This window comes from Saccoglossus kowalevskii, chromosome 7 (assembly GCF_978046115.1).
Source record: "Saccoglossus kowalevskii chromosome 7, keSacKowa6.1, whole genome shotgun sequence".
NCBI classification, from domain to species: domain Eukaryota; kingdom Metazoa; phylum Hemichordata; class Enteropneusta; family Harrimaniidae; genus Saccoglossus; species Saccoglossus kowalevskii.
Window position 1 is genome coordinate 13,354,932 of NC_140647.1, and position 24,940 is coordinate 13,379,871.

At 33.3% G+C, this 24,940-nt stretch overlaps 1 protein-coding gene across 5 annotated transcripts in view; it reads right to left on the reverse strand.

Annotated features, from left to right (window-relative positions):
* Window positions 1-2,643: 2,643 nt before the first annotated feature.
* The window catches only part of LOC102809077 (transient receptor potential cation channel subfamily M member 3-like), a 38,592-nt gene continuing 16,295 nt past the window's right edge, over window positions 2,644-24,940 (reverse strand). The window contains exons 2-22 of one of the 5 annotated variants that reach the window (XM_085501122.1): window positions 23,148-23,327; window positions 21,246-21,286; window positions 20,775-20,861; window positions 19,879-19,962; window positions 18,409-18,519; window positions 17,536-17,637; window positions 17,131-17,244; window positions 16,507-16,623; window positions 15,603-15,662; window positions 15,096-15,315; window positions 14,599-14,692; window positions 13,689-13,920; window positions 12,827-13,000; window positions 12,583-12,726; window positions 9,814-10,065; window positions 8,822-8,996; window positions 8,504-8,657; window positions 6,797-6,951; window positions 6,524-6,589; window positions 6,162-6,291; window positions 2,644-3,417 (exon numbers count right to left, since the gene is read on the reverse strand). In XM_085501122.1, coding sequence (XP_085357248.1) covers window positions 3,363-3,417; window positions 6,162-6,291; window positions 6,524-6,589; window positions 6,797-6,951; window positions 8,504-8,657; window positions 8,822-8,996; window positions 9,814-10,065; window positions 12,583-12,726; window positions 12,827-13,000; window positions 13,689-13,920; window positions 14,599-14,692; window positions 15,096-15,315; window positions 15,603-15,662; window positions 16,507-16,623; window positions 17,131-17,244; window positions 17,536-17,637; window positions 18,409-18,519; window positions 19,879-19,962; window positions 20,775-20,861; window positions 21,246-21,286; window positions 23,148-23,178 — 2,598 coding nt within the window. In that variant the 5' untranslated portion in view covers window positions 23,179-23,327 and the 3' untranslated portion in view covers window positions 2,644-3,362. Of the gene's footprint in view, window positions 3,418-6,161; window positions 6,292-6,523; window positions 6,590-6,796; window positions 6,952-8,503; window positions 8,658-8,821; window positions 8,997-9,813; window positions 10,066-12,582; window positions 12,727-12,826; window positions 13,001-13,688; window positions 13,921-14,598; window positions 14,699-15,095; window positions 15,316-15,602; window positions 15,663-16,506; window positions 16,624-17,130; window positions 17,245-17,535; window positions 17,638-18,408; window positions 18,520-19,878; window positions 19,963-20,774; window positions 20,862-21,245; window positions 21,287-23,147; window positions 23,328-24,940 lie in introns of all 5 variants that reach the window. The other 4 variants (XM_085501125.1, XM_085501121.1, XM_085501123.1 and 1 more) reach the window with 4 other exon arrangements.

Here is a 24,940-nt window from a genome sequence, read left to right on the forward strand (position 1 = left end):
TTAATATATCCATAAATCACTGAGACTGGTACATACGCACAATACAATAGTGCTATATATCAAGCTTAATATGGAAGACCAATCGCAATTAATATATTTGTTGTTACATATAACAAATGATCGGTAGATCAGAGTTCTAATCCCAGGTTGGTTAAGTACCACAAAGTGTGTGCGTTTCTTAATATCAATGGAAAGGCTAGCTCACTGATATAGACTCAAAATTAGATTTCAATAGATGGCGCACACTATAGATCTGCTCGCAACACTGTGGAGTGACAACGTCGATTAATGCCATGTATGCTTTGTTTTTAGTGTCCACATTTTGACGACGGCTGTTACAAATTGATACTAATGACTCAGAAAATGTGCTACATTGATAATAAAAATCGGAGAAAAATATTTAAACTCACAGATGCGTGTGGTCAACCGGACCCGGTTGACGCCATAAAAACGCATTAAATTACCATTATGTCATTATGAATGGTAATTTAGTCTTGTCGTGTAATCCTGAAAAGGAAATGAGCATTTTCTGAGCAAATGCACCATATGCCAGCATTCGCAGGAGAGACAACAGTGGCATTCAAATAATTCTAAATTAACTGTATATACATACACCACGTTGTCGCATTATCAAGGCACACTAAACACAATCGTCATAAATTAGCTTTGCAGAGTGGGCTCTCACATATAACATTGCACACAATACCGAATATTGATGAATAAATATTCGTAAATGTACTGTATTATAATGTTGGGTTGACTTATTGTTATGACAATTATTACAATCCCAACAAACAAAATATCAACTTCAGATACACAGCAATCACCGTGAAACTGTGTAGTTAGTAGGTTCACATTTTGAAAGAAAGAATCGAATGCAACACCGCAAGCCACAAAGCGTGCCTGCTCGTGCAACCTGACAAAAATATTCCGGGATGTATTATAATTTGGGATTGATTACACTCTACGAATATGGTATTCACACCTTAAACACGTGTATACAGGTTATTCACGGCTAATACTGGATATAACTTGTGGTTTCAAAAAAACAGTATTTATTGATTTCAGAGCGCGTAGCGGGAAAAAATCATTACTGCTTCCAGTTATGTAAAGTATCATATGTGCAACAATTTTCACAGCACCATCAAGATAGTCTTCAAACTGACCAGGAGCAAGTGGATGAGAGTAAACATATATGACACATCGTTATGTTTACCAGTGTTCCCGTGACGATGTAGTGAAATATATACACATGACGCCATGTTGTGTTGTGTTGCGTTGTGTTGTGTTGTCGGGCACTCGAAAACAAAGAATGATAGCAATTTACCTGCGGTGGTAGCGTGAGCAAGGTTAAAATCGACAATATGGCATATTTCTCGCAAGCGCTTGCATTTCATGCTTGACTCACGGAGTGTTTGTTGTTTAAACGATTCGTAAATATGCGGAGAAACATATTTGTTATGACTGAGTCAGTTGTTGCAGATACTGTCTGATAAAAGGGGTGTACGTGATACCGTTCATGTAATGAGAACGCCGCGTTCGGTATTATATTATTAGGTAATGCCATTCCAAAATAAATGATTTGTCATATACAATTATTAGTATGAATTTTTTATTGTTAAAACATTTTTAGTAATTGACATTTTATTTAGTCATTTTCGAGTGTGATCTGGGAATTTCTATTAGTTAGTAATAGGTTAATTTAAACTCATTTGATCATTGGATGGCTATTCTATAATGGTGATGCAGCGGCCGCATAAATGAACTCATGACATTGAACTCAGAATTGTAATCTGCCATAGAAATTGTAAGCGATTGCAACAAATACACATTCATAAATCGCGCACTGCAGTGAATAGTGAACGCATTTCTCACGTCAAGATTGACAAAACGTGCTTTGATTTGATTGTCTGCCAAACACTTCTGAGCCAGGTACTATTTGCCTGTACTTGAAAAAAGAATACCAAGGTAATTGTAGCTGGAAACAACTTCTAAATTCTGGCCCTGGAAAAAACAGCAGTTGTACAATTAAACCATTAACCCACCGTTTCAGAAAAACTCCAGATGACATTATTTTGTTGAATAGTAAAAGAATTAGCTGTTTGAGTGATAATGATGCATTTTTAAATATTTCCGGGGAAATACCATTAAGACCTGCAGCGTTATTCGGTTTCAGTCGGACTAGACTATTATCAAGCTAAGATATGGTTATGTCACAATCTAATATAGATTCAATATTATTATCGTTGCTAGCCTCCTCATTTGCCATTCTTATATTTTCACCAAAAATGCTCTACCTGTACAATGTAAACAATGAATGTACCAGCAAGATACATCCGTGAAAAATAATTGTACCAATCACCTAGATCAATATCACGTGACACACTAACATTACTCGATTTTAAAAGTAACCAGTAAGTTTTAAATATTTATTTTTGGCCGCCTGAATTAATTTGTGTTTTGTTTTGCATTTTTTTCTTTTTTAGAAGTGAGTGACACGCATTCCTGTGAATGTGGTACAAGTTCAAATGTTCACGTGTATTACAATTCCTGTATATCTTCAATGACTTCTTTGCTACTTTTTTCATATATCTACATTCATTATCCTGCCAGCATTTAAGTTTAACATTCGGAGAATATTGATTAATTTTCATATTTTTAATCAACGTGTAAACCATGTCAGTCAAAATAGTCGATGACTCGCCATCATTCAACATAGCAATGTAGTCATTATAAGCTGGATTCAAAGCAATATTCGACCAAAACTGTGTCAAAGATTCTTTAAAATTGTTGTCCTATTTATAATTAACTATACGATTACCAAAAACCAATTGTTTCAGATTCTAATCGATCAGCTATATCAAAAGCACTGATTAAGTGAAAATTATAATCTGTCAATTATATATTGACTTGAGTAGTTGTTGTAAACTAAGCTAATGATAGAACGTCTCCTTGACTTATCGTTGTCATAACACGGTTTAGAATATAATGATACGAAAATCTGATTGAGTAAAGTTAAGAAAATGAACAAAAATATACTAAATCTAAATAAAAAAGTAACACTTACATTTTATAATAATATAGAAATAACAACCAAAGAGATGTTTTAATGGAAATTGCTTGTAATTAAACGTGATGTTTGTAATGAATCTGAACACTTATTCACATATATTGCTTAATAACAATAAATCTTTGAACAGTAATAACCATCGATAAGCGAGCACAAAAAAATCAAAAATAGCATTAAATAATTTGAAAAACAAACAACCATTATGCAGATCTCAGTAAAACAACAGCATTTCTTGTACCACGCTGATGATTCATCCACTTGTAAATTATTCACTTCACGGTCTTTAACATTCTCAGTCTTGAATTCTTTCAGCAATATTACGCAACATCTTCTCAATATTGTTCAATCTGAATAAAGAGTAATACGAATTAGGGAGGAACCCATTAACTACAACATAATGCATTTAGTAAGATTGTAACATTGTTCCAGACCATACTGATGACCCATGAAATAAAAGCAATAATAAGAATACATTATTTGTTCCAGTACTCATTCATTTGTTCAAACAGTAACTGAAACCAACAAGTTCAACCATGGTTCAGTGACAAAAACTAAATAATTAGTGTTTACTTCCTTGACTATATAATATATTACACTCTCTCTGCATTCAATAACACTTAGATAAAAAAACTCAATTAATCATTAAAATAACTTATTTGAGACTCCCTGCTCACACTCCGTTGCCCAAGGCGCTGGAGGTTGTAATGTTCGCTCGCCAGATAGGATAATGCTTCATAACATTCTTGTCTGCTATCCGAACTGAGTCCCGCCCACTTACTAATTAAGTGCATGCGACTTTTGCACTTTGAACGATAGCCAATCACACGCGACTCTTGACGTAGCTGTTAATAAACAACTGAATATATTAACTAACCATATATGGGAGATTGCGGGTAAAATCAACGTTGATCATGTTGGTGTTTTTATCCCAGTTTCTCCAGCGCTGTCGTCGATAGTAAGTGGTTGAGTTCATTTGAGAGTTATTTTTGTCGGAGTTCGTGTCCTACGGTTTTCTAACACGATCTGGATCTAGTTCATCGACAAACTTGTTCGAAATTTCTTGTGTCAGACTGGAGTTATTTTTTGGACCAGCGTAATTAATCGCGTGCATTGGATATTATTTTGCTTTTATCATTATTAATTTGCTCTTGTGATAAACTTGAATAAACAAGAAATCACGGTTTCGGCAGATCGTCGGCTATTTTGTCAAAGGAAATTGATAAGATGTTGCAGAACAGAATAAACATGATTACGTCAAATCGCGCTAACAAGTCGGCAAAAACGCAACAGTGTCACGGCGGTTTACAATCCTTCAATTGCCGTAAACTTTTCATCTTTGAGAGATGGCACGCCAGGAATGTCTTCTAAAATAGTCTTTGAGGTTAATTTTTGAGGCCAAATGTTCACGTTAATTGAACAGTTACAAACAACAGTCTAAACCGAGACGCACGCTGACACCGAGAACTGAAAATGGCGCCAGTCAAGTGATTTTGTTTACGACATTTGCTATAAATAGAGTGGGCGTTTCATTGACACTCGCGTCACCCAATCAGCACTACATCTATTTTATAACGGCGCACTCAGTTCCAATAGCAGTCAGACTGGAGTGTTGTTTGTGTAGTATTATCCTACCGAGCGGGCGGAACGTTACAACCTCCAACGCCTGGGTAACACCCCGTGATCACAATATGCACAATTATATTATAGCATTATCAATACCACAGGATTTATGACGTAATTGCTGTAGATTATTCAAGATAATTTATTCCATTGTGGAGCATCAAGGCCCCATACTATGGATATGAGTACACGTTTTTTTCGGAAAGGAATAAACTATGTAATAAGAAGAGCAATTGTGGGCTATAAATGATTTAATACTAAAATCAGCACCAAATAAAATGGTCCATTGCCAATAACGGATTTCAAGACTATTTTGTGAGGATATCTATGCCTACTCTATAAGCTAAATCACGTTCATTCCCGGCGTCCCATCAAGTATGCGCGCTACTTGGTAACACTGCCGATGCCGCTGTCCTGGTGACCACCCGACTCGTGTGATGAACCACGGTTAGGCGAGGGGGGGGGGGGGTTCAAAGCAAATTCGACAAAGCCTTTAAAAAAACTATTAAACAGGCTGGACAGTTGTCAATAACATCTACCTTGATGGGATGGGGCGGAGTAAAGAAACGTACCCGGACGTGCACCCTTTCTCACTTTTGCAGAGACAGTCGATTACATTGGCGATCAAGGAGCGTAGCATAGTACGTGAGCGAGGTGGGTATCGATAGCATAGTACGTGAGCGAGGTGGGTATCGAGCTGGCGTACCAATACCAGTTTAAAATTATGCAGATTCAGGGGCCAGGGACTAAAACTGTTCCGTTCACTGTGGACTTTCTCTTCATTTAGTGGCACTAAATCCACTGCTATTGACAACGCTAGACAATATTTACAATAATGAACTTTCTGCTAACCCAAAACTCACTATTTACGACCACATTAGATAACAAAATTATCCCTATTGCCATGCAAGGTATGATGTATAGTTGATCTGATAGTGAAAGTTTGCAAATGATTATTGTGCATCCGTTGAAAAAAGAAACAATCATTGTATGTTTTGAGTGAAGCATTGATTTTTCAGTTCCCTCATAACAATTTTTCAATAAATCAGTTCGTAGTGTCGATGTAGTTTTGATTTACAGTCGTATAATAATTAATATTATGTTTCAGCGAAAATTCACCAAACCGAACGACTCCACAACCTAACACATTCCTCTATTAGAACAACATTGTCGTCAATTTTATACGCCATATTACATCACAGACATATTCTGTCACGTGGGGGCGCGATTCACAGGATTTATTCATTATGAGTGACAGGAGTACTCATCAAGTGAATACACATCCTAGCATGTCAATAACCTTATTAAAGGAATGATCGACTAATAACATAATTTCCCATATGCAGTCAAGTTGCAATACGTAAAAACAATATCCAAGGCAATTTATTCTACTCGTACTGTGACCAATAGTTGTTAGTTTCACACATCGAACAACTGCATGCATTATATTTAAGTAAAACAGTAATATTACCTTTCATCAATATTCCTATGATACGCATTAGAAGAATGATCTTTCTGTTTCTTACTTTCCAGATACTTCTTGGTACTTGACATTTCCATTTCATTGAGAGAATCGTGTTCTTCTTGTTTTATTTTAAGTCCTGCAATTGTTGTAAATTTGTAATTGTTGTAAATGTGCATATATAGACGAACAATTAAACATTAATAATTACTTTTACAAAGGAATCTCAAATTTGCAGCAACTTATTGAAGGATGACCCAAGTTTATATAACAATTTTGAAGTTAATGGTCATCATTTCATCCATTTAGATTACTATAGAACGTAACGTATAGTATATGTATATATAGTCGATATTGTTATGCAAACTCACGTAGAGAGGTGCCACAAAACATTTGAATGTCTTTCTCGTTTTTCAGGTCATCATCATCATCTATACCTAGGGTACGAAATAGCAAAAATAGTATTAAAATAACAGTAGAGGGATTAAACATTGTAAGTTACCAAGCTATTTGGTCTAAGTAATCGCCTATCTGCAAATATAAACACCTGTTACCGGTAGCAAGTCTTTAATAACTTGATCTTTGATAAAAAAAATACTGATCGTCTTGTCTTCAGTAGTTTCAACCAGAACTAATGTACTCACATTTACAGCAAAGGTAACCAAGTATTCTCCATATATGATTGATAATTATTAGGGGTGGAGCAAAAGTTGGTCTATCGACATATTCACTAATTATTTCATATCGATAAAATCGCCAAACTGTTGCAGACATTTCCTGAACAGAATCAATAGTGTAACTACAAAATAAAAGCGATAATCATTGTGAAAATATTAATATTGATAATGTAAGTATGGAAAATGACTAAATAACTTTTGTCATTAAATTTAAATTACAATGGTTATTGTATGTAGTTGTACTAAAGATAATAAAGATTACACTACCAATACCTTTGCGGTATATATTTCCCACCAATAACAATCGATATACGTTTATATATTTGTTTTTTAAGTTACATGGTTATACTGTGTGATGCATGTGTATGCTATTGACCGGCGTCCAAACAGAAACTATGTTTTCCATTATAAATTACAAACTAGAACAGCATTTGCATAGTACTGAACTCTGACAAGCTGCCCAAACATCCCGGCCAACATTTAATGAATTAATCATGTCACTCCCAGACTTGTCTGATTTTTATTACACATCAATTTGTTTGTGCTTGTAAGAGCAACTCCATCCAGAAATTAAAAAAAAAATATAAAAATCTACCAATAACCAATAAACATATCATTTTCGAAAATATTGATGCCATGGTAAACAACCATATATGTACCAACATTCAATAGGTTCGTGCTTGTTTTAAGTATGTTTGCCACAACTGGGAAGCCGGTAACAATACGATAAGAAACACATGTCAAAGCGGTTTTGTTATGTGAAATATTTGTACAGTTCAGTGAAAATATATTAATATACGACTAAGAAAATTATACCTAGAAACAAGTGGTCGACCCTTGTCGTAGAACATGCGGACGCAACAAAACACAATAAGCTGTATCATATGGTGCACGGGTATTGAAACCTTGGGATATGAGCCATCTGTCGGAATGAATTCTTAGACTACTTTCATGCGAAAAATGATGTGTAGGGGAATGGAAGACACGACTAGACGACAACAATCTGTCTCTAGTCCGACTATAAAAATACATGCCAGTAGCCATATATTTCAAAAACATAGCATATATCATTTATACGACATATCATGCACAGGTATAATCAAAATAAACAAGCTCCGCAAGAAAAAAGAATTTTGGAATGTACGTTACATACAATTTATAATACATAATCAATAAAATCTTCATAACCATTGAACATCATTTTTTATTCTTTGATATATGGCATGTATTACCAGTGTTTTTTCTGGGATAATTTGTATCAAACAAGTAATGCTGTCGCCATCATTTGTCGAATCGTCCAACATGTTTACCATTTTTATCTTGAGTTTAAAAACTATCAACTTGATGTTTGTTGCTTGTATGATCAAAAAACATCTTGAATTTGTCGCCATCTTGAATTTGTCACATAACAGGCTACAAATTCTGTAATTCTGTAATGCTACATTTATTATCAATGGTCAAATTTTCTTATGAGAAAAACACAGTCATTTATTCGACATCTTGGGATATGGAAAAGCGACTGCAATATCGTAGAACGAGGTGCAACATGTAATAACTTAATTGTTATTTTCAGACAATAATATGATTTAATTAATTTTTTATCAATACTATTTTACTCTTAGATGCACTGTGAACTAAATTTGTTTCATATTACAATGCTAATTGTGATCTTACCTGAAAACCGCAATCAGAAGATTGATTAGCAATATGCTGGAAATCAACATGTAAATAGCTGTAAGTACTGGAGCAACCCATCGATGACCTTCAACACTTGGACATTGGTTTAAATATCTTGGGTCTTCATGGCAAGTATCATTATCTACCAAACCTACAAATCAAAGTATCAGGCAAGAAAAATTGAGAAGGAATATGTTACTTAGGATCAACAATAAATAAATAAATAAATAAATAAATAAATAAATAAATAAATAAATAAATAAATAAATAAATAAATAAATAAATAAATAAATAAATAAATAAATAATCAATCACCTTCTATCTCTTCAAGAAACAACTCGCCATAAAGCTGCCAGTATGGTTTGTATAGTGATTTAAAAATAATACGTATGTCAGGTTCCATGTTAGGGTACAAAATAGCTTCAATTGCCACACCAAAGCTCATGGCAAACACAGCGATTATCATCACAAAGTAAAATAGGTCTTTCATCTTCAACAAACAAATGAAAATAAATAAATATAATGTGGGAAATCACAAAGAGATATTATACGCCATCATTGCAATATATATTGTATAAGACGCTTTAAGGTCATGGGCCCCAAGCAACAACACCTGAAGTACTTTTACTAGAAACGAAAAATAAACCATTATGAATTTGATAGTAAAATATATGGAAACTTAATAAAGGAATACATTTATTTATTTTTTTGATTTTTCAAAAGATTGAATAGCGTTTGTTTTCAGCAATTTATACTAACGTATAACTGTACATATTTTACAAATGTTAAGATTTGAATAACGAAAATAAATGATTATGCTTTAATTTGCATTTGTGTGTTCGACATAAGTATATGTCTATACTATACATTCGACAAACACTATTTGTTATACCTATTAGGAATGACATTCATTTGAACATATACTGCTTGGTATTCAACTCCCAAACATCATAAAACCTATTGTCTTCCGGATTACTATAAACTGGTGAACCGTCACAGAACTGCATGAAGTATATTCATAGCAGAACATCAAACCAGTACAATGAACAGGTAGTTTCAAAATAATGGCCAATACAAACCTGACACTACGAAGGATGTATATTAATACGTACACATTTATTAGCGAGATAATTTGACAGTGAGATATAAACTGCTTTTTATGATAGCGACTAAACAGTCTTTTTTAGAAAATCCAAAAAATAGTATTATGAAAATATACCATACTTTTTGAAATCCCAGTTCATTACGCGACAAGCCACCTATCAACTTACTTAGTATGTTTGTTTGTGAATAGAATATATACTTACCATTTTGAAGATCATAATAATCTTTGGTCCAATTTGTTTATTGATTATAAAGCATTGTAGAGAGCGAATATAAAATGTTAGCAAGGAAATACAATAACACATTCTGGCAGTAGCAAACTGGTCAACAGGAAGCGAATATCTAAGTATGATGACTATTATGAACCACAAGTACATGACAGCGTCGAAACGATTCCAATTATCTGACGCCCACAATTTAATTTTATCCATTCGTCGCAATGATCCCGCAAACATCTGTGAAGGAAATGTACGTCTGATAAAGCAGTAGTTCAGGTAATGGCGGCTTTAACGTAATTATTTTATTATTCAGATTGACCCTCTAAGAAGGAATATGAAGTGAAGTTGGATCAACCATGACTTTGGATTGAATGTGAACCACAGAAAACGTTTTTTTTTAACTGAATGAGGCGCTTGGACTTCTGGGCAAATATCAATTTCTATGTCACACACAATGTTTGTGATTGTATTACCTAATACATATAATGAAGACGGTATTATTGCTATGAAAATAAGCTAAACATGAATATTAATTCAATTATGATTTAAAAGTAACTTCTTATTTGATTTGTTTTGTATTCCTAAAATATTTTTCTTTTAATTTTTCTAGAGCACGTATATGAATAACATTTTAGTATCGCCATCCCAGAGGTAGATGGGGCCACACCTTCGATGAATCCCAATGGGTTTTCGAATACACGTATATACGTATTAAAGCAGCCAACATCCACACTGTGCCTCAAATGCCCAGAAAAAAAACAAAAAAAAAACAGTTCAACTTGTTTTGCACTATATTACTTCAATATAGTCAATTGAGATAACACGCAAAGTCGTGTAAACGGTATCTGTTATTTAAACAGGAACGACAGCTAACAGGTATTTTGACATTCCACTGAGTATGCTAACACATTTGAGGGATTGTGTCATGTTTTATAGTCGGGAAACTAATCTGTTTAGCACATATCATTATAGGCTAGAGTGAATATGCCACAACATAGTACAGTTAGAGCAATTTTACAGAATTAATGTTATTTTGTGTTAATCTTGGTGCAACGCAAAATTACCAGGACTGGTCTATTAACATTTTGCTGTTTCTATGTATCCAGTCTTTCTGATAATGGGCTACCTTGATATGGGCACCCACAGCACGTTATCATGATTTTGCTTGCACTACTCGCCTCTAAGAAGTTACTGGTGTAGTCCGCACTGTATGTAGTTAATATTATTTATTTTATAAAAAAATAGGTAAAATTTAGTAAGTGATATCCTATGTAAATCTTTAGCTAGGCGTTTTGCGTAAAGCCCTTATCCGTACCATACGAAATAGTTAAAAGAATAAGCTAAACATAAGATACAAATTGGATCACTAAGATTCCACTATGTATACGTTCACTGTGGCAAAGGTAATGAGTTGAAGCCTTTGTTAATTCTATATTGTTTTACAGATCCTATGCAGCATTCAATAATTAAGTACTTAAAGTGTATACACCGGAATTGAATGCGGTAAATGCAGTAATAAACAAAATAAAGGGATATGAAAGGTTCCTAAGGTAGATGTACAATCAATGGAATGTAAACAATACCATCAACATGAGTGGAAAAATAAAACTGATCTGAGACTCGAACTAGGAGCTAGCAAATCAACATTGTGGTATATATGCCATAACATTACATTATTAAGAGAAACATCAAATGCACCAGGTTGCCTGGTTGCGTAAATAAAAGTAGCTTTATATGGCCTCATTAACCTAGGTACAGCCGGAAATCAAGACACACGGAGAAGTTCTTTGTTGCCTAATTTGGTGAATGGTGAGGGTGGACGGTGGTGAACCACTGCATGAAGCACAACACTAATGATTTTTAACCCAAAATGCCAGATCATAAATGTTTCAGAAAGTGCTGATTTATAAGACACACTTGTATTCATGATAATAACGAACATAGTAACACTTTTCTTCCCAGCTGTTTTATTTAGAAGCACATCAGAAAGCAGACGCACATGTAATGTATCAACCTAAAACACCGGAATATACATGTTTCATAAATGTTATACGAATATAGCACCTCTAAGTTTTTAATAATATAAACAATATCATTTAGAAATTTTAGAAATACATCGAAAGGTTGTTTAGAACGCAGCCTCTCCGGGCTCATCACATTTTTAAGAATGTCAACAACAAAGAAACAGCAGAAAAAATAATAAATCATTGATTTCAAATTAGCATGCACACCACTCGAACTAAATTTACAAAACTGCAATCCAAATCGCACCCAATCTTCAAATCTACATATATAGACTACACGCATTATATTTCATCCATCTTTGATTTCTCTATCGGTTTGATTGCTTTTTTCACAACTTCGGTGATTGTCTGGTTAGGTCAATGACATATATACTATAATGTTTACATACGAGACCCAGTTTTTTTTTCTTGATTTTGTTAGTACTAATCGCACAAAGATGCATTTCTCCACATATGTCTTATCAATAAACATTTACATATCACATTATTGCCTCGTAAAAAAAGTGTATTTGACTCTCCAACAATTTTCTCTATAAAATAATATAATAAACATTGTATGTATTTTAATACTAATGAATACGAGTCACATATAATTATTAACTAATAATTAGAACTATGATCACATGATAGAGTACCATTATTTTTAAGTTCACTGAATGGGATTAGGGTTAAGAAAAATAAAAAAAAGTGACAAAATGAAACTTCTACTGATACTGAAACTTGTACTCACTTGTCTGAGTTCTTCAACAATTAATGTTCCAACCCAGAAAATAACGACACACTCTTTGGTACTGGGAGAATTAGGATCAGTTGCTGGTCTTAAGTCAGTCAAAACAAACCAAGTAAATAATCCCAGAAGAATAATGTAGGATATCTGAAATTAAATTTAGTTGCTAAATTGGTTATTAGTTTGCGTAAGAGAGAAGTAAGAGAAAGAGGATGACTAGAAGTAGAAATAAGTTATTGGTACTTACACAATTGTATCCAAACTTTGTTACTGGCGACATAAAAAACCCAATCATTTTAAATGGTGAAACACATATTAACCATAATTTTCCTATACTACGAATACATGTCTCCCCTTGTTCCATCTCCATTGAAAACGTCATTCCAGCACACATAAAAGGCATCAATAATGCAATACAAAACTACAATGAAATAAAATAATAACGAACAATTCTTTTGAAAGAAAACGCAATATTTATTTTTGACTCAAGTTGTGGGGGATCATCAGCATTGTGATCATGGAAAACTAATGAGTCTAACCTATTCTAAAAAATATCAAAACAAACTGTAACTAGACTAAACACACCAATCAATTATATAAATACCACATCTTTGTTCCAATGCTAGAAATATCAAACCCATATTGAAACATAAAGGATCTATCTTATCATTACGTTCATTAATCACGTCTTTGATATCAACACTGTGGATTACATTTTTTAATGAAAAATATGTTGTAAAACGTAGTTTAATTATATCATACACACAACAACATTGACCGGCTTTAAATGTGTTGGAACTCGTGAAGTAAATCATAAGTAGGTTATTAAAGAATGATCAACTGTTCATAGTGATATATGCATTGATCATTTGAAACTTGGATGACATATGTGTTATATTTTTCCAGGCCACAACTTATGCACGCTTTATGTGTATGGAATATTCATTTGCATATCTGACTTTTTTAAATGTTTTAACCACTTACGTGGCTCAAACGCTAAATTTATATTTCGCATTAAAAGGATAGTAAATAACACAAATATATTATTTTTAGTTAACTTTTAAACACCGCTTGCATAAAAGACCAATTTTTACGAACAATAAACTTACTTGAATCCACTGCCATGTTGTTTCAATGTGGAGGTGTCCAGTCCACGCTTTCTGTAGTCTAATTTGACAACTTTCGTGCTCCATGAATTTCATGTGCCATCCAGCATTTGCAATAGATAAACAAGTTGCATTATTCCAGTCTGGTAGTTTACGAGCGATGGACAATTCTGCTCCCTCTGGGTCATGTATATAATAAATATCTAAAACACTGCGTGCCATATCTTCAAGCAGTCTGTAATGAATAAATTGTGCCCACCAGCATGACTTATTTTGCACTGCATTTAACTAAATTAAATATCAGTAAAGCTCTCAGGTAATAAGTGAAATCCCATTGTTGGATTATCTTGTGTTATCATGAATACGTTTCTCATCGTCCGCTGATCAAGAAAAACAAACATCAGTGCCAAATATCGACGAACAAAATGTATTTTTACAGAGTAAAATAATAAGTTTATTTTCATTGCACATGTATATAGTGTTGGTGTTTTTTTAGCTATAATCGACCGGAAAACAAGTTGGGATTTTTGTTTTTGTTTTGACAGACAAACAATTGCAGGTCAATTTTAGTTGGATATTATGCATTTAACTCACGTAAACGAGTAGGTACTGCCTGTTTCAAAAAAAATATGTCATTGTACAAAGCAATATTCTTTCGAGTTGTAGAACTTTTGTCACGGTAAAGCGTTTTTTTTACATCACGTCTAAGTAAAATGAGATTGGCACGCATGATGTATCTCAATTAGGAGCATATTGTGCAATATTGCAAGATGATGAGATGCTTGAAAACAAATGAAAACTTTTCATCGTTTCTCTTTATACAATGATCTGATTAGAACAGAAAGATAATTCTTCTACTTGTTTACTCTCTTTTACAGTAAACATATGAATATAATTATTACCCTACTCTTACCCGGCATTATGAGATAAATTCTCTTCCAAATCCAGCATATATTTGTCCCCAGCATATTGTGCCAGTCCTTTCAGGATAGTGCCACCAAATAATGCTGTTGCTAGAAAATAGGATGAATATGTTGAATTACATTATTAGGCGGTTAAAATGAGTCTAAAACATTCTGATTGACGTTTAAATAAGGCTTATGCATAGTAAATTACACTCGTCATCACTGCCTGATATTCAAATTACATATGTACGGTAATAGTAATTAAAGCAATCGATGGTTATTCATAGTTGTTCTCGCGATAAATTTACGCTCCGTTGTAAAGCAGAATTTAAAATACATTGAAACGCAAAATAAATAATGACGCTCAATGTTTTGCAATGTGTCATTCAATTTATTTAAAATATTTCTATAACAATATTTTGACAGAATTGTACTCATTCCAAGATTAAATATCTTGTTTTCCGACATTGTTTCGAATATTGCATAGATAAACATGTCTCCTCACCTATGTTCCCGTTCTTTATTCGTTCCCAAAACAAAGTGGCCATTTCTTGTCTATTCATCAACACAGCCCAGGTAAATAAGTGCGTTTCTATAGTGTTGTTGTCATATTTCTTGTTCTGATACAGAACCTTGTTACCACCCAGCATCATGCTTTTTATAATAAGACGAACGTATTTTAGTTTTACTCGTCTATTAATATCATTAGTATTGAAAACCAGGGCCTGACAAACCAATAAAATATGTTAATAGCTTCTAAATACAAATGAAATACAATTACAGGTTACTGAATATATATTAGTACACATGACTATATGATTGGTTGTCATGCACACGTGCAGTTATATAGTAATGATACATGGTAGTAAATAACAAATATGCATATCTGGACTGGAAGAGTACTACAACATACAACATACACTACAACATACACACCCATACCAACACACACAACATCATTATCTTTACGGAACAAGTCACTAAAACATTTCAACGCTGCTGCAATTCTCACCTTGTACATGGCATGGAATATATTATTAGTGTCAAACCGGTAAAGGGATGATGACGGCATCTAAAGAAAAAAAAGTCGTTTTTAACTGATTTAACTTACGTTAAATGAAACGCGAATCGTGAATTAATAATATTATGGTAAACAAGCCCGAAAACCCGGTTGCAATTTTGACAGTAAAACATTATAATAAACGATTAGTGTGTTGGTAAGTAAAAACGTTGACAAGTTTGCATGTGAATTGCAAATGTAAAACGATTCCAGGTTCTTATTAGTGTAACTCGCAAATATTAATAAAAACAAAAAGGTTCACATCTAGGTATATTTATGATGTACTTTTAATGTACTATCTTCCAACCATATATCCAGTTCTATAACACTCATGACCACAAAGTTATGTGGTGTGTATAATGGGCTGGTCATGTTCCTCTGGTGTGTGCCTCGTGTTAAGCAGAACGTGTTCATTTCTTTTTGAAAAACCTGACATCACTTAATGCATACCAATAGGTTTATATATATATATATATAATATTTAAAATTGAAAGTAAATTTAAACAATACAGCTTTGAGTAATTAAACTAAGACACAAAGTCCCAATGAGTAATAGTTTGGATGGGTTCTGATATCAACAATAATGCTCAAGACAGTTATAACCGAGCTTCTAAAAATATTAGTTGATGACGACAACTCATCAATAAAACGATCTCACTGCTATCAACAACAGTTATATTTCAGTAGTCTCGTCAATTGCATTCACTTGATTGAGCGGCGGAAATGTGTTACCATCAATATTAAATGAGAATAAATCACTAGTTTGAAAGTGACCAGTTCATTCACATTGCTTGCAATTACTAATATAATGAAATATAAGCAATACATACAGACATATTGCATCTTGTGTACTTACTTTCACATATAATGCTACTAATTGTCGCTCTGATAAAAACTTGTTTAAGTCTAACTTCTCATCGTTCATTAGCTGTTTAACAATTGCTACTTGATTTGAGACCAAAGCCGAATGCATCTGTAATTTAAGGAAGTGTATCAAAAATAGTCAGCACAATAGTACAAAATGGATCGGTATATATTCTTTATATTTAATTTTGCTACTGTTGTAATTGTCATGCATTTCTAACTAGTATATGCTATTACATGTAGTATTCTTGACATTAGTTGTTCAATGCATGGGATATCTCTCATAATATTCGGAGAACTGGTAAGATGTGTCAAGAATTTACTATAGCTGTAATTCAGAGACATTAGAAAATGGGGCAAACATAGATTTAAAGAATTGACGTGCTACTACCTCACGTTTGCTTGTTGTCAGATGGCTTAATAGGTTGGTGTGAATTGAACAATCATCAACTTTGGTTGAACTTATTTACACATGTAAGAAGCAGGAATTTAACATTGCTACTTTCTGAAACTATTTGCTCCGCGGATCAAGAATATAGTTTATATGATCTGGTTGAGTGTCCGTGCAAGAAATATCATATGATGTATTGTATGATGCCGAAGTAGATTTACTTACTTTGTAATACAAGCATGACTTTTTGAACTCATTTAAATCAAATTGGTCTTTTAAGCGCAGTTTGATATTTTTCTCATCATTCGTTAGCAGAAACGTCTTCAAAAGTAACAATATCTACAACAAAAGTAGTAATCCAACACAACACATCAGCATAGCTTTTTAAATTGCACCGAAATAACTCTGATAATTTTGGGTGATACCAAATAACACATATATTTCAATATATTACGAAGTGAAATCATTTACTCACAGTATATACATTAACTGAAAAATGCGCAATATTATTTTCTATTGATGTCAATGGTACACAACCATACGTCATTTGAAAATACGATTTTAGAATTATATCTTTTGTGTAAATATCGAAATTCTGTTTTCTTGATTCTTGAAAGTATATGTACTTACGTCATCTGAATCATTGTCTTTCTCTATTATTTGTATACCGAATGCTTTTATTAACAGCTGCTTTAAACAGTTAACGTCATCCGATAAAATAACTGAATATAACTATGATATAGGGCATTGCCGTGATTGATACAATGCAACAAAAAAACAGAAAAGACCAGTTACAGAGTGAACATTAATTTATAAATAAACATTAATTTCTTTGATCAAACACATATTTTGTAAACCTATACCTACACTGGGTGAAACATTGAAAACTTTCAAATGTTACATCTACTCATACAAAAATAGTGTTGGAATTTTAATGAAACTGTGCATAACACTAAGACACATTTCAGATATATTTGTTATTTTGTTTCAGCAGTGAGACAGTTTTCTCCCATTAATATCTTAGCTATCGCAGGCAATTTTTACCTGTCAAAATTTGGAAATCCTACAAAATTATTAATTTGATATCATGGGGTAAGCTTATGTTAGCTAGCTTTCAGACAGTTGAATTATAGATACAAAATTCTACGTGCTATGAAATTACGAGTCAGTTTTGGCGACGTGATGTCTTGTATAATGGGCATGTATTTACATACTTTATTATGTAACACACGAGGTAATATTGTCTCTTGCCCAATCAAATAAACTCTACTTTCCAGCTGAATACACGACTAGATTGTTGTACTACTGCGTTGTGGGAGTTTATCTCCGGACTTCATAATAAAATAACATTTGTAAATTTATTATCAATTTTAGACATCTATGCATCAATTTTCCACTCTTCTGCTCTGTTATATAAAGGGTTTACATCATCCAGTTTATATGCGATGTCTCGCAATGTAAATACTTCATATAACTGTGTTGTACTTTATAGTATTCACTTACTTTATGGAATATTGTTTTTTTGCGCAGCTCCTTGAACTTGTTTAAATCAAACCGGTTTGATAACAGCTTTTTAGCGTCCTCTTTATTATCTGTGATCAAGTATTTATGAAACTGTGAACAAAAAATGTTCATACATCAATAAAACTCTTCAGCAATATGTATATATAATGTGAGCATTAAATATGTTAATATATGTCAATCATTTAAAAATACAAAATAAATATTGTAATGAAACTAAATAAATTCACATACACAACTGACTCACGTTTTATCTATAGCATGGGAAATATGACAGCCTGGGAACTTTATAGCACCAAATGTCCCAACGTCGGCACGGAGAAGCACAATTATCTTTGATTGACATTGTGAAGGGTTTGAAGGAATATGTAGTTACACTATACCGCCACAAAAAGCACCATTACACAGAGAAACTATTTGAAAGACTAATTTTGGAGACCTAACGATCTGTATTCACTGACGGGAAAAAATACACGACATATACACCGATGCACACTATGTTTCAACAATATTGTTTGGTCAAATTGAAAATTGGCAAATCTCCTGTAGTCAATGGCAGCAGGAGATTTCCTAAAATATGATGGCGACAAAAATATAATAGAAGATTATGCCATCACAAAGTATTGCTTGAGATACTTACACCTTATTGAGCCTGAAATTCGTTTGGATTTATTGTAATAAACAAAATAAATACTATATATATAACGGGGCATTTGAAATATTTGACAGCTGTCAAAATGATAAGAACATTCGTAAACATATCGAAGTGATTATGAAAAATACAATAAAACTGATGACCATTCAAGCTATTTGTGTTTTTCTGTACCGTTGTTTAGAGTACAAAAGTGATGTGACTACTATCAGAACATTTTATTCACCAGGAATTCAAATTATGTTTGTTCGGTTTGCAGGCATCAGTTCCTTGCCCGACGAGGCACTGCATTTTTGAAACCACATGTTGTGCATTTGAAGCAAAAGTAAGCATTTGCTGTTTTGGCTGGTCTTTATTTAGCGCGATTTATATAATTCTGCCCATATGACTCTAAACTGAAGAAAAAATGTTAGACCAAACCATTCAATAATATCTTGTGATATAGATTGTACACCCTATAAGGGTTTTAGAATTGACAATTCTGTTGAGAGGTTACGTCATACCACCACTGGCTCTAAAATAACAATACTATTTACAGTGGTAGTAGTTCCCAAACTTTGTTTTGTGAACGATAAGTGCATTTATTTTGTTTGTGCGTACTTATATTGTAAAACATGAACATGTGTCTATATTTGGTCATACACATATTCATTGGCCAGCTGTTGTATTGAAACTAATCTTCTATGGATAAGAACGTAAATCGAACGTTGCTTTTTTGGGGCACAAATGGGATGGGAACAACATTTTATGTTTACTTCAAATATCGGGTTTGTTTGTATAATTAAATAATCTGTACACACCTTTTGGATAAATCCTTTTTCGGACTGCACATTATCATTAGTGTTTTCATCCTGTTTAATTATGGCATCTGAGTCACTATTTGTCTAAGAATATCATGAAAAGTGTTTAATAAACTTAAAACTAATGAATGACTAATAACTAATGACATTTACCCTAACATCACTGTAATAATATCACCCGCATGTACATTATTACACTTGACCCTCGATATGAAAACATTGGATGTGTCAACACGGCAGCGGATACAACCAACAAAATGGTATTTAAAATATGTAGTAAAGTTGTTTTTGTACATGTTAATCAAAATGGAACGTATCCATAATTCCATTAAAAACGGAACACACTTAACCAGTGGTCGCAATTAACACCTGCGTTGCTATGATGACTACGTTTGAAGATTTGAATGTTTTAAAGTATGAAATAAATTAGAAGAAATTTAGATGCTTGCTTGTGAACTACCCTTCCCTGGCCACAAAAACATTGATCACAGTCGATTTCGTGACCATTTGAATAACCAAAGAAGCAAAATGCAAATCAGTGTGTGTCTTTTTCGATTCAGAAATGACCAAAATTACCAAGTAAGTAATATTCATCGGCCACTCATCTCATGTCTTCACTTGTTTTCGGGGATTGTAGTGGGAAGTTCGATTGATCTGACCTTTTTTTCATCATTGTGGGTGAGCATTCATGTTTTTAATCGAATGAAGACATTAAAAAGAGTGATTTCTCGTGCAACGAATTGTTGTATACCGAATCTCAAAAAATTCTAGATCAGATTGGCAGGCGACAGAAAATTTTTTGATTATTAGTCTGTGATTATCAAAGGACAATCAAATATGGTTCGGGAGGGATTTGTAACTGAATAAATGAATATTGTGTGAGCAAAGATACTTACATTGATTATGTCTGAGTCAAACACGCTATTGTACAGTTCTTTGAAAATTTCTACATCTTCGTTGTCTAAATCTGAATACGGCTGCGACTAAAAGCAGTATGATAACATGTACAAACAAATTTAATAAAATAATTACATATTGTTCCCCTATATTTTTCACCAAGGAAAAATAGTCGTAACTTAAGAAGCGTATCACTATTCTTCGAAGACACCACAACTATATTTCTCTGATAAACTAGGTATATTATAAAGGAATAATTATATGTTTACTTATATAATTATCACATACACAGCCAAATTGCTGGCATTTTCAACGATTGTATAATTTGTTAGTTTTCTTCTTCTGAATTTTCTTAGGAGTATTTTCTGTGTGTCTGTTTTGACCAATACGTATCATTAATCTGTATGTACCCATTACAGTGTACATTATCACCTATCTGATAATAATGTTATAGAAACTAAAGTACTTACATCATTGGAATCAGATTCAGCTAGGTTTTGTAGTTCCATATCTGTAATGTAATATAAACAACACGTTTATATCAAATAATGTATGAATTTATACTACTTGGAAATTAATGCCAAATAACTAAATGTTAAAATAAAGAAAATCAACAAACGGCGAGTACATCAAATAATACACCTGGATAAATGTATACTTATATGGACACACGGAGACAAAATAAACCAGTATATGTTATATTAATACCGATATGTGTGCCAAAAACAAGCTTGTAATTTACCCAAGTCAGATGTACAGTGCTATAAATTTCTGGTCGTTAGTGAAATCATCTATAAGTAACAATAAATAAACACCAGAAGGAGTTAACAAACTATTTATTACGTTTTATTACATTTTATTGGTTAGTGAGCTGATGTCGTTGTTACTGTAATAACCAATATTTTCAACCTATGTAACTTCAATCTAACTTTAGAAGATACATTCTTGCAAAGATACCAAGATACACATTTTGCAAAACACAACAAAATAGCAGGAATATTGATTAATTCAGTCATGTGTAAACAGGTGAAAAGCACTGATTTTCCAACACAATACATTGCTGCAATGAATAAATAACAGATTAGTTGAATTTCCAATTTGTCACATGAAATTTTAAATCAGTGACACATTTAACAATTCTTTTTCTAAAAAGACCATTTAATTGGTGTTTCTATTTTATGTATTTGTTGTTTAGTTTGTACTCAACCCAAATATAATGCCAATATGTCACCTCTAATAGTGCTGTTGCTCGGCCAACCGATGATTTGCAAATACCACGAAACTGGACTTTTAAATAACGATTTAAAAATACCACTTCAAATATGCTGACATAAAATAAAACATGACTAGTAGATAACAACGAATGGACTACATGTTAAATACTATGTCAAATCAAAGAAAATATGTAATGAGTGCGTGACTCGAAACGACGTTTACGCACGACGCCTAATATTTTCACGTCATAGCATGTCTTAACCCCCACCACCGAGCTTATTACGTGCGAAAAAAAGTGAAACCCATCAACGCCGAAAGTAACGGTGCAGCATTATAACACTGAATAGGTACTGAGAAATAATTCATAGCAGCTGCCAATTGCAACATGGATTATGTTAGTAAATAACATAAAATAAACGACATGGTAAATGATTTTATAAGATGTATATATGTTAATATTTTACAGAACGCTGCCAAAGTCCATGTAGTAAAGTAAAAAGTTGTTAGATGTACAGGTGTTTACAATATGATATGCTCAAATGTTTAATAAACAAGCGACCTGACATTCAAAATAGCTCTGCTTTTAAGCTAAGGATAATTTGGCAAAAATGAGACTATGCATAGTGGGAAAAAGTAACATTGTCATTGTTTAATACATATTTTATTTTTTAGATCTTATCAGTAGTATAGATACAGTTATTGAAAGATATGTGAATTTGTAGAATGTAAAAGAACTAATCTATTAGAGGTCCAATCAAGATACACATATACGAAGTATCCAAGCAGTTTGAGTAGCGGTTGTCGATAATCACAAATTGCATTTTCACCCCTAAAAATATTACCTAAAATTACAAAATTGAATATACCATCAGGAACATTTAAATCTAATAGGGGTCTACGCCAGGCGCGCATATACACACTATTAAAACCATTGTAGTAGCCATTTTCAAGAAGACGCAGAAAATACAATTTTCACCAAATTTTGTTTGTTAAAATAAAGAATTCGAAACATTTTAGGTAAGGTTTGAATGTCAGAGATTCAGCCAAGATACATTTCCAGGATATATACCAAGTATTACAAAAAAAGTCAAAAATGTTTACGTGGGCGCCGTCGACGATAAAAGCAAATCACTTATACCAACATATATGCATGTTACCTTCGATATCTACTGAGTTACATGACATCATCTAACTCGCCGCTGGCCTCTGTTTGATGATCCCTTTATTAATAATAAAACTGTCTTCTCTTCTTCTAAAACCGTACCCTATAGAATTACTGGACTATTTGTTGAACAGATCTAAATATTCATTGAATAGTGTCTCGCCTAAGAAAGAAACTGATACCACAAATTGATGTGTCCCGTGAAACAACATTAAAACGTATCATAGCATGTAAATAGATGTATAGGTAATGTTAATAAATGAATAGCGTGATTAATAAAGTTGAGTAAATCTAGGAACTACTGTAATTGATCATTTCACCACATATACCTTACTGTACACTTTTAATTTCCAAATGTCAGGTGAGGCACAGCGACATTCTACGAACAACTCCGAATTTACTAGACGGATTACCAGAACAGTATGCTGGCAATGTTTTGATTTTGATCACAGTCTTGTGGTGGACTGTAGTGAAATTCATGCAAACTTCGAAATACCTGCGTAAACGACCTGTCAACGTTGTGGGAGTGTGGTTTGTGTATATACTATTGCTCACGCTAAGGGCAATTATGAATGACAGAGAGACACACGAACGAAGTTTACAGTAGCAAAAGCATAGTATTGGTTTATTGTAATATAGAGTAAACTGACATAGAGTACTGAGGCAACTGGTAATACATGAAAGTTAACTCTAATCATGCATATTTATACCCTCTATGCGAACGTGAATGGAAACACTTTTAGGCGCAAAGTTTCAAATATATGCAGCAAAACAAGGCCGAACTGTAATTGGTCAAAGTTAAATAATTGTGATAGGCTGCTCAATTCACCGACATAATCCGTTTGTTAGTATAAAGGGGAGGGTGACTTGGAATAATTTATCATGGATTTGACTCCGCTAAATACTCCCAGCAGCAGGTAAGCAAGAACAATATAGGATGTATTCAATTATGTTTTGAATGAATGTATTATATCTTTCAATGTTCTATATTTAGAAACTCGAATAAACAATAATATCGGAAATTCGAGATTTCTGCTTAAACTACATAGTCTCATATTGCTTATATAAGGTTCTGAATACGAATTCTCGCAGCTATGGCTGAGTCTCTCAGCGAAAATTTTCTCGTCATTGCGGGTTGCGTTATGTTTGCATCTACTTCGTCACTATTCTGACTATGATCCTCGTGTGAAACGGAGACCACATTTGAAATTTTATCGGAAATAATTTCCAAGGGGTACAATTTATGTACTAGGCGATTAGTAGGGCCCTGGGCTGTATCGAGTTGGCCCGATCGCATAAGGCCATCATTTCTGTAGATTAATTTAGTGTCATCTCCAAGACGACACTTTTGATGAATGTCAATGTCGCTATGGAGGATGACAATGTCGCCAACCTTGATACATTAATGCCAGGTGGGATGGATTGGTACTTTGATAAGGGTTGGTCCCATCCATCCTCTCCTTCCATATCTAAATGCTGAGGTGTAATGACCCATTTTGAACAAGCCATGCCATGCAGTTATCGAATTTAAGATATATAGTTTTGTTTATAGTAATATAGCTGAAACATAAACATGTCAGGAATTTGATTATGATGAATGTTTAACATTGATTGACATTTGTATCTGTATCAAATGAGTATTGAGAGATATTGCTCTGGAACAGCATTAATTAAAACAAAATCAGCTATTTTGAATACATGTGTTACCAATATTTACGAGAGTTTAGATTCCAAATAAATTTATCTCAGGGTAGGGAACGAGGGGATACCGTTGACTTCCGATTTCAT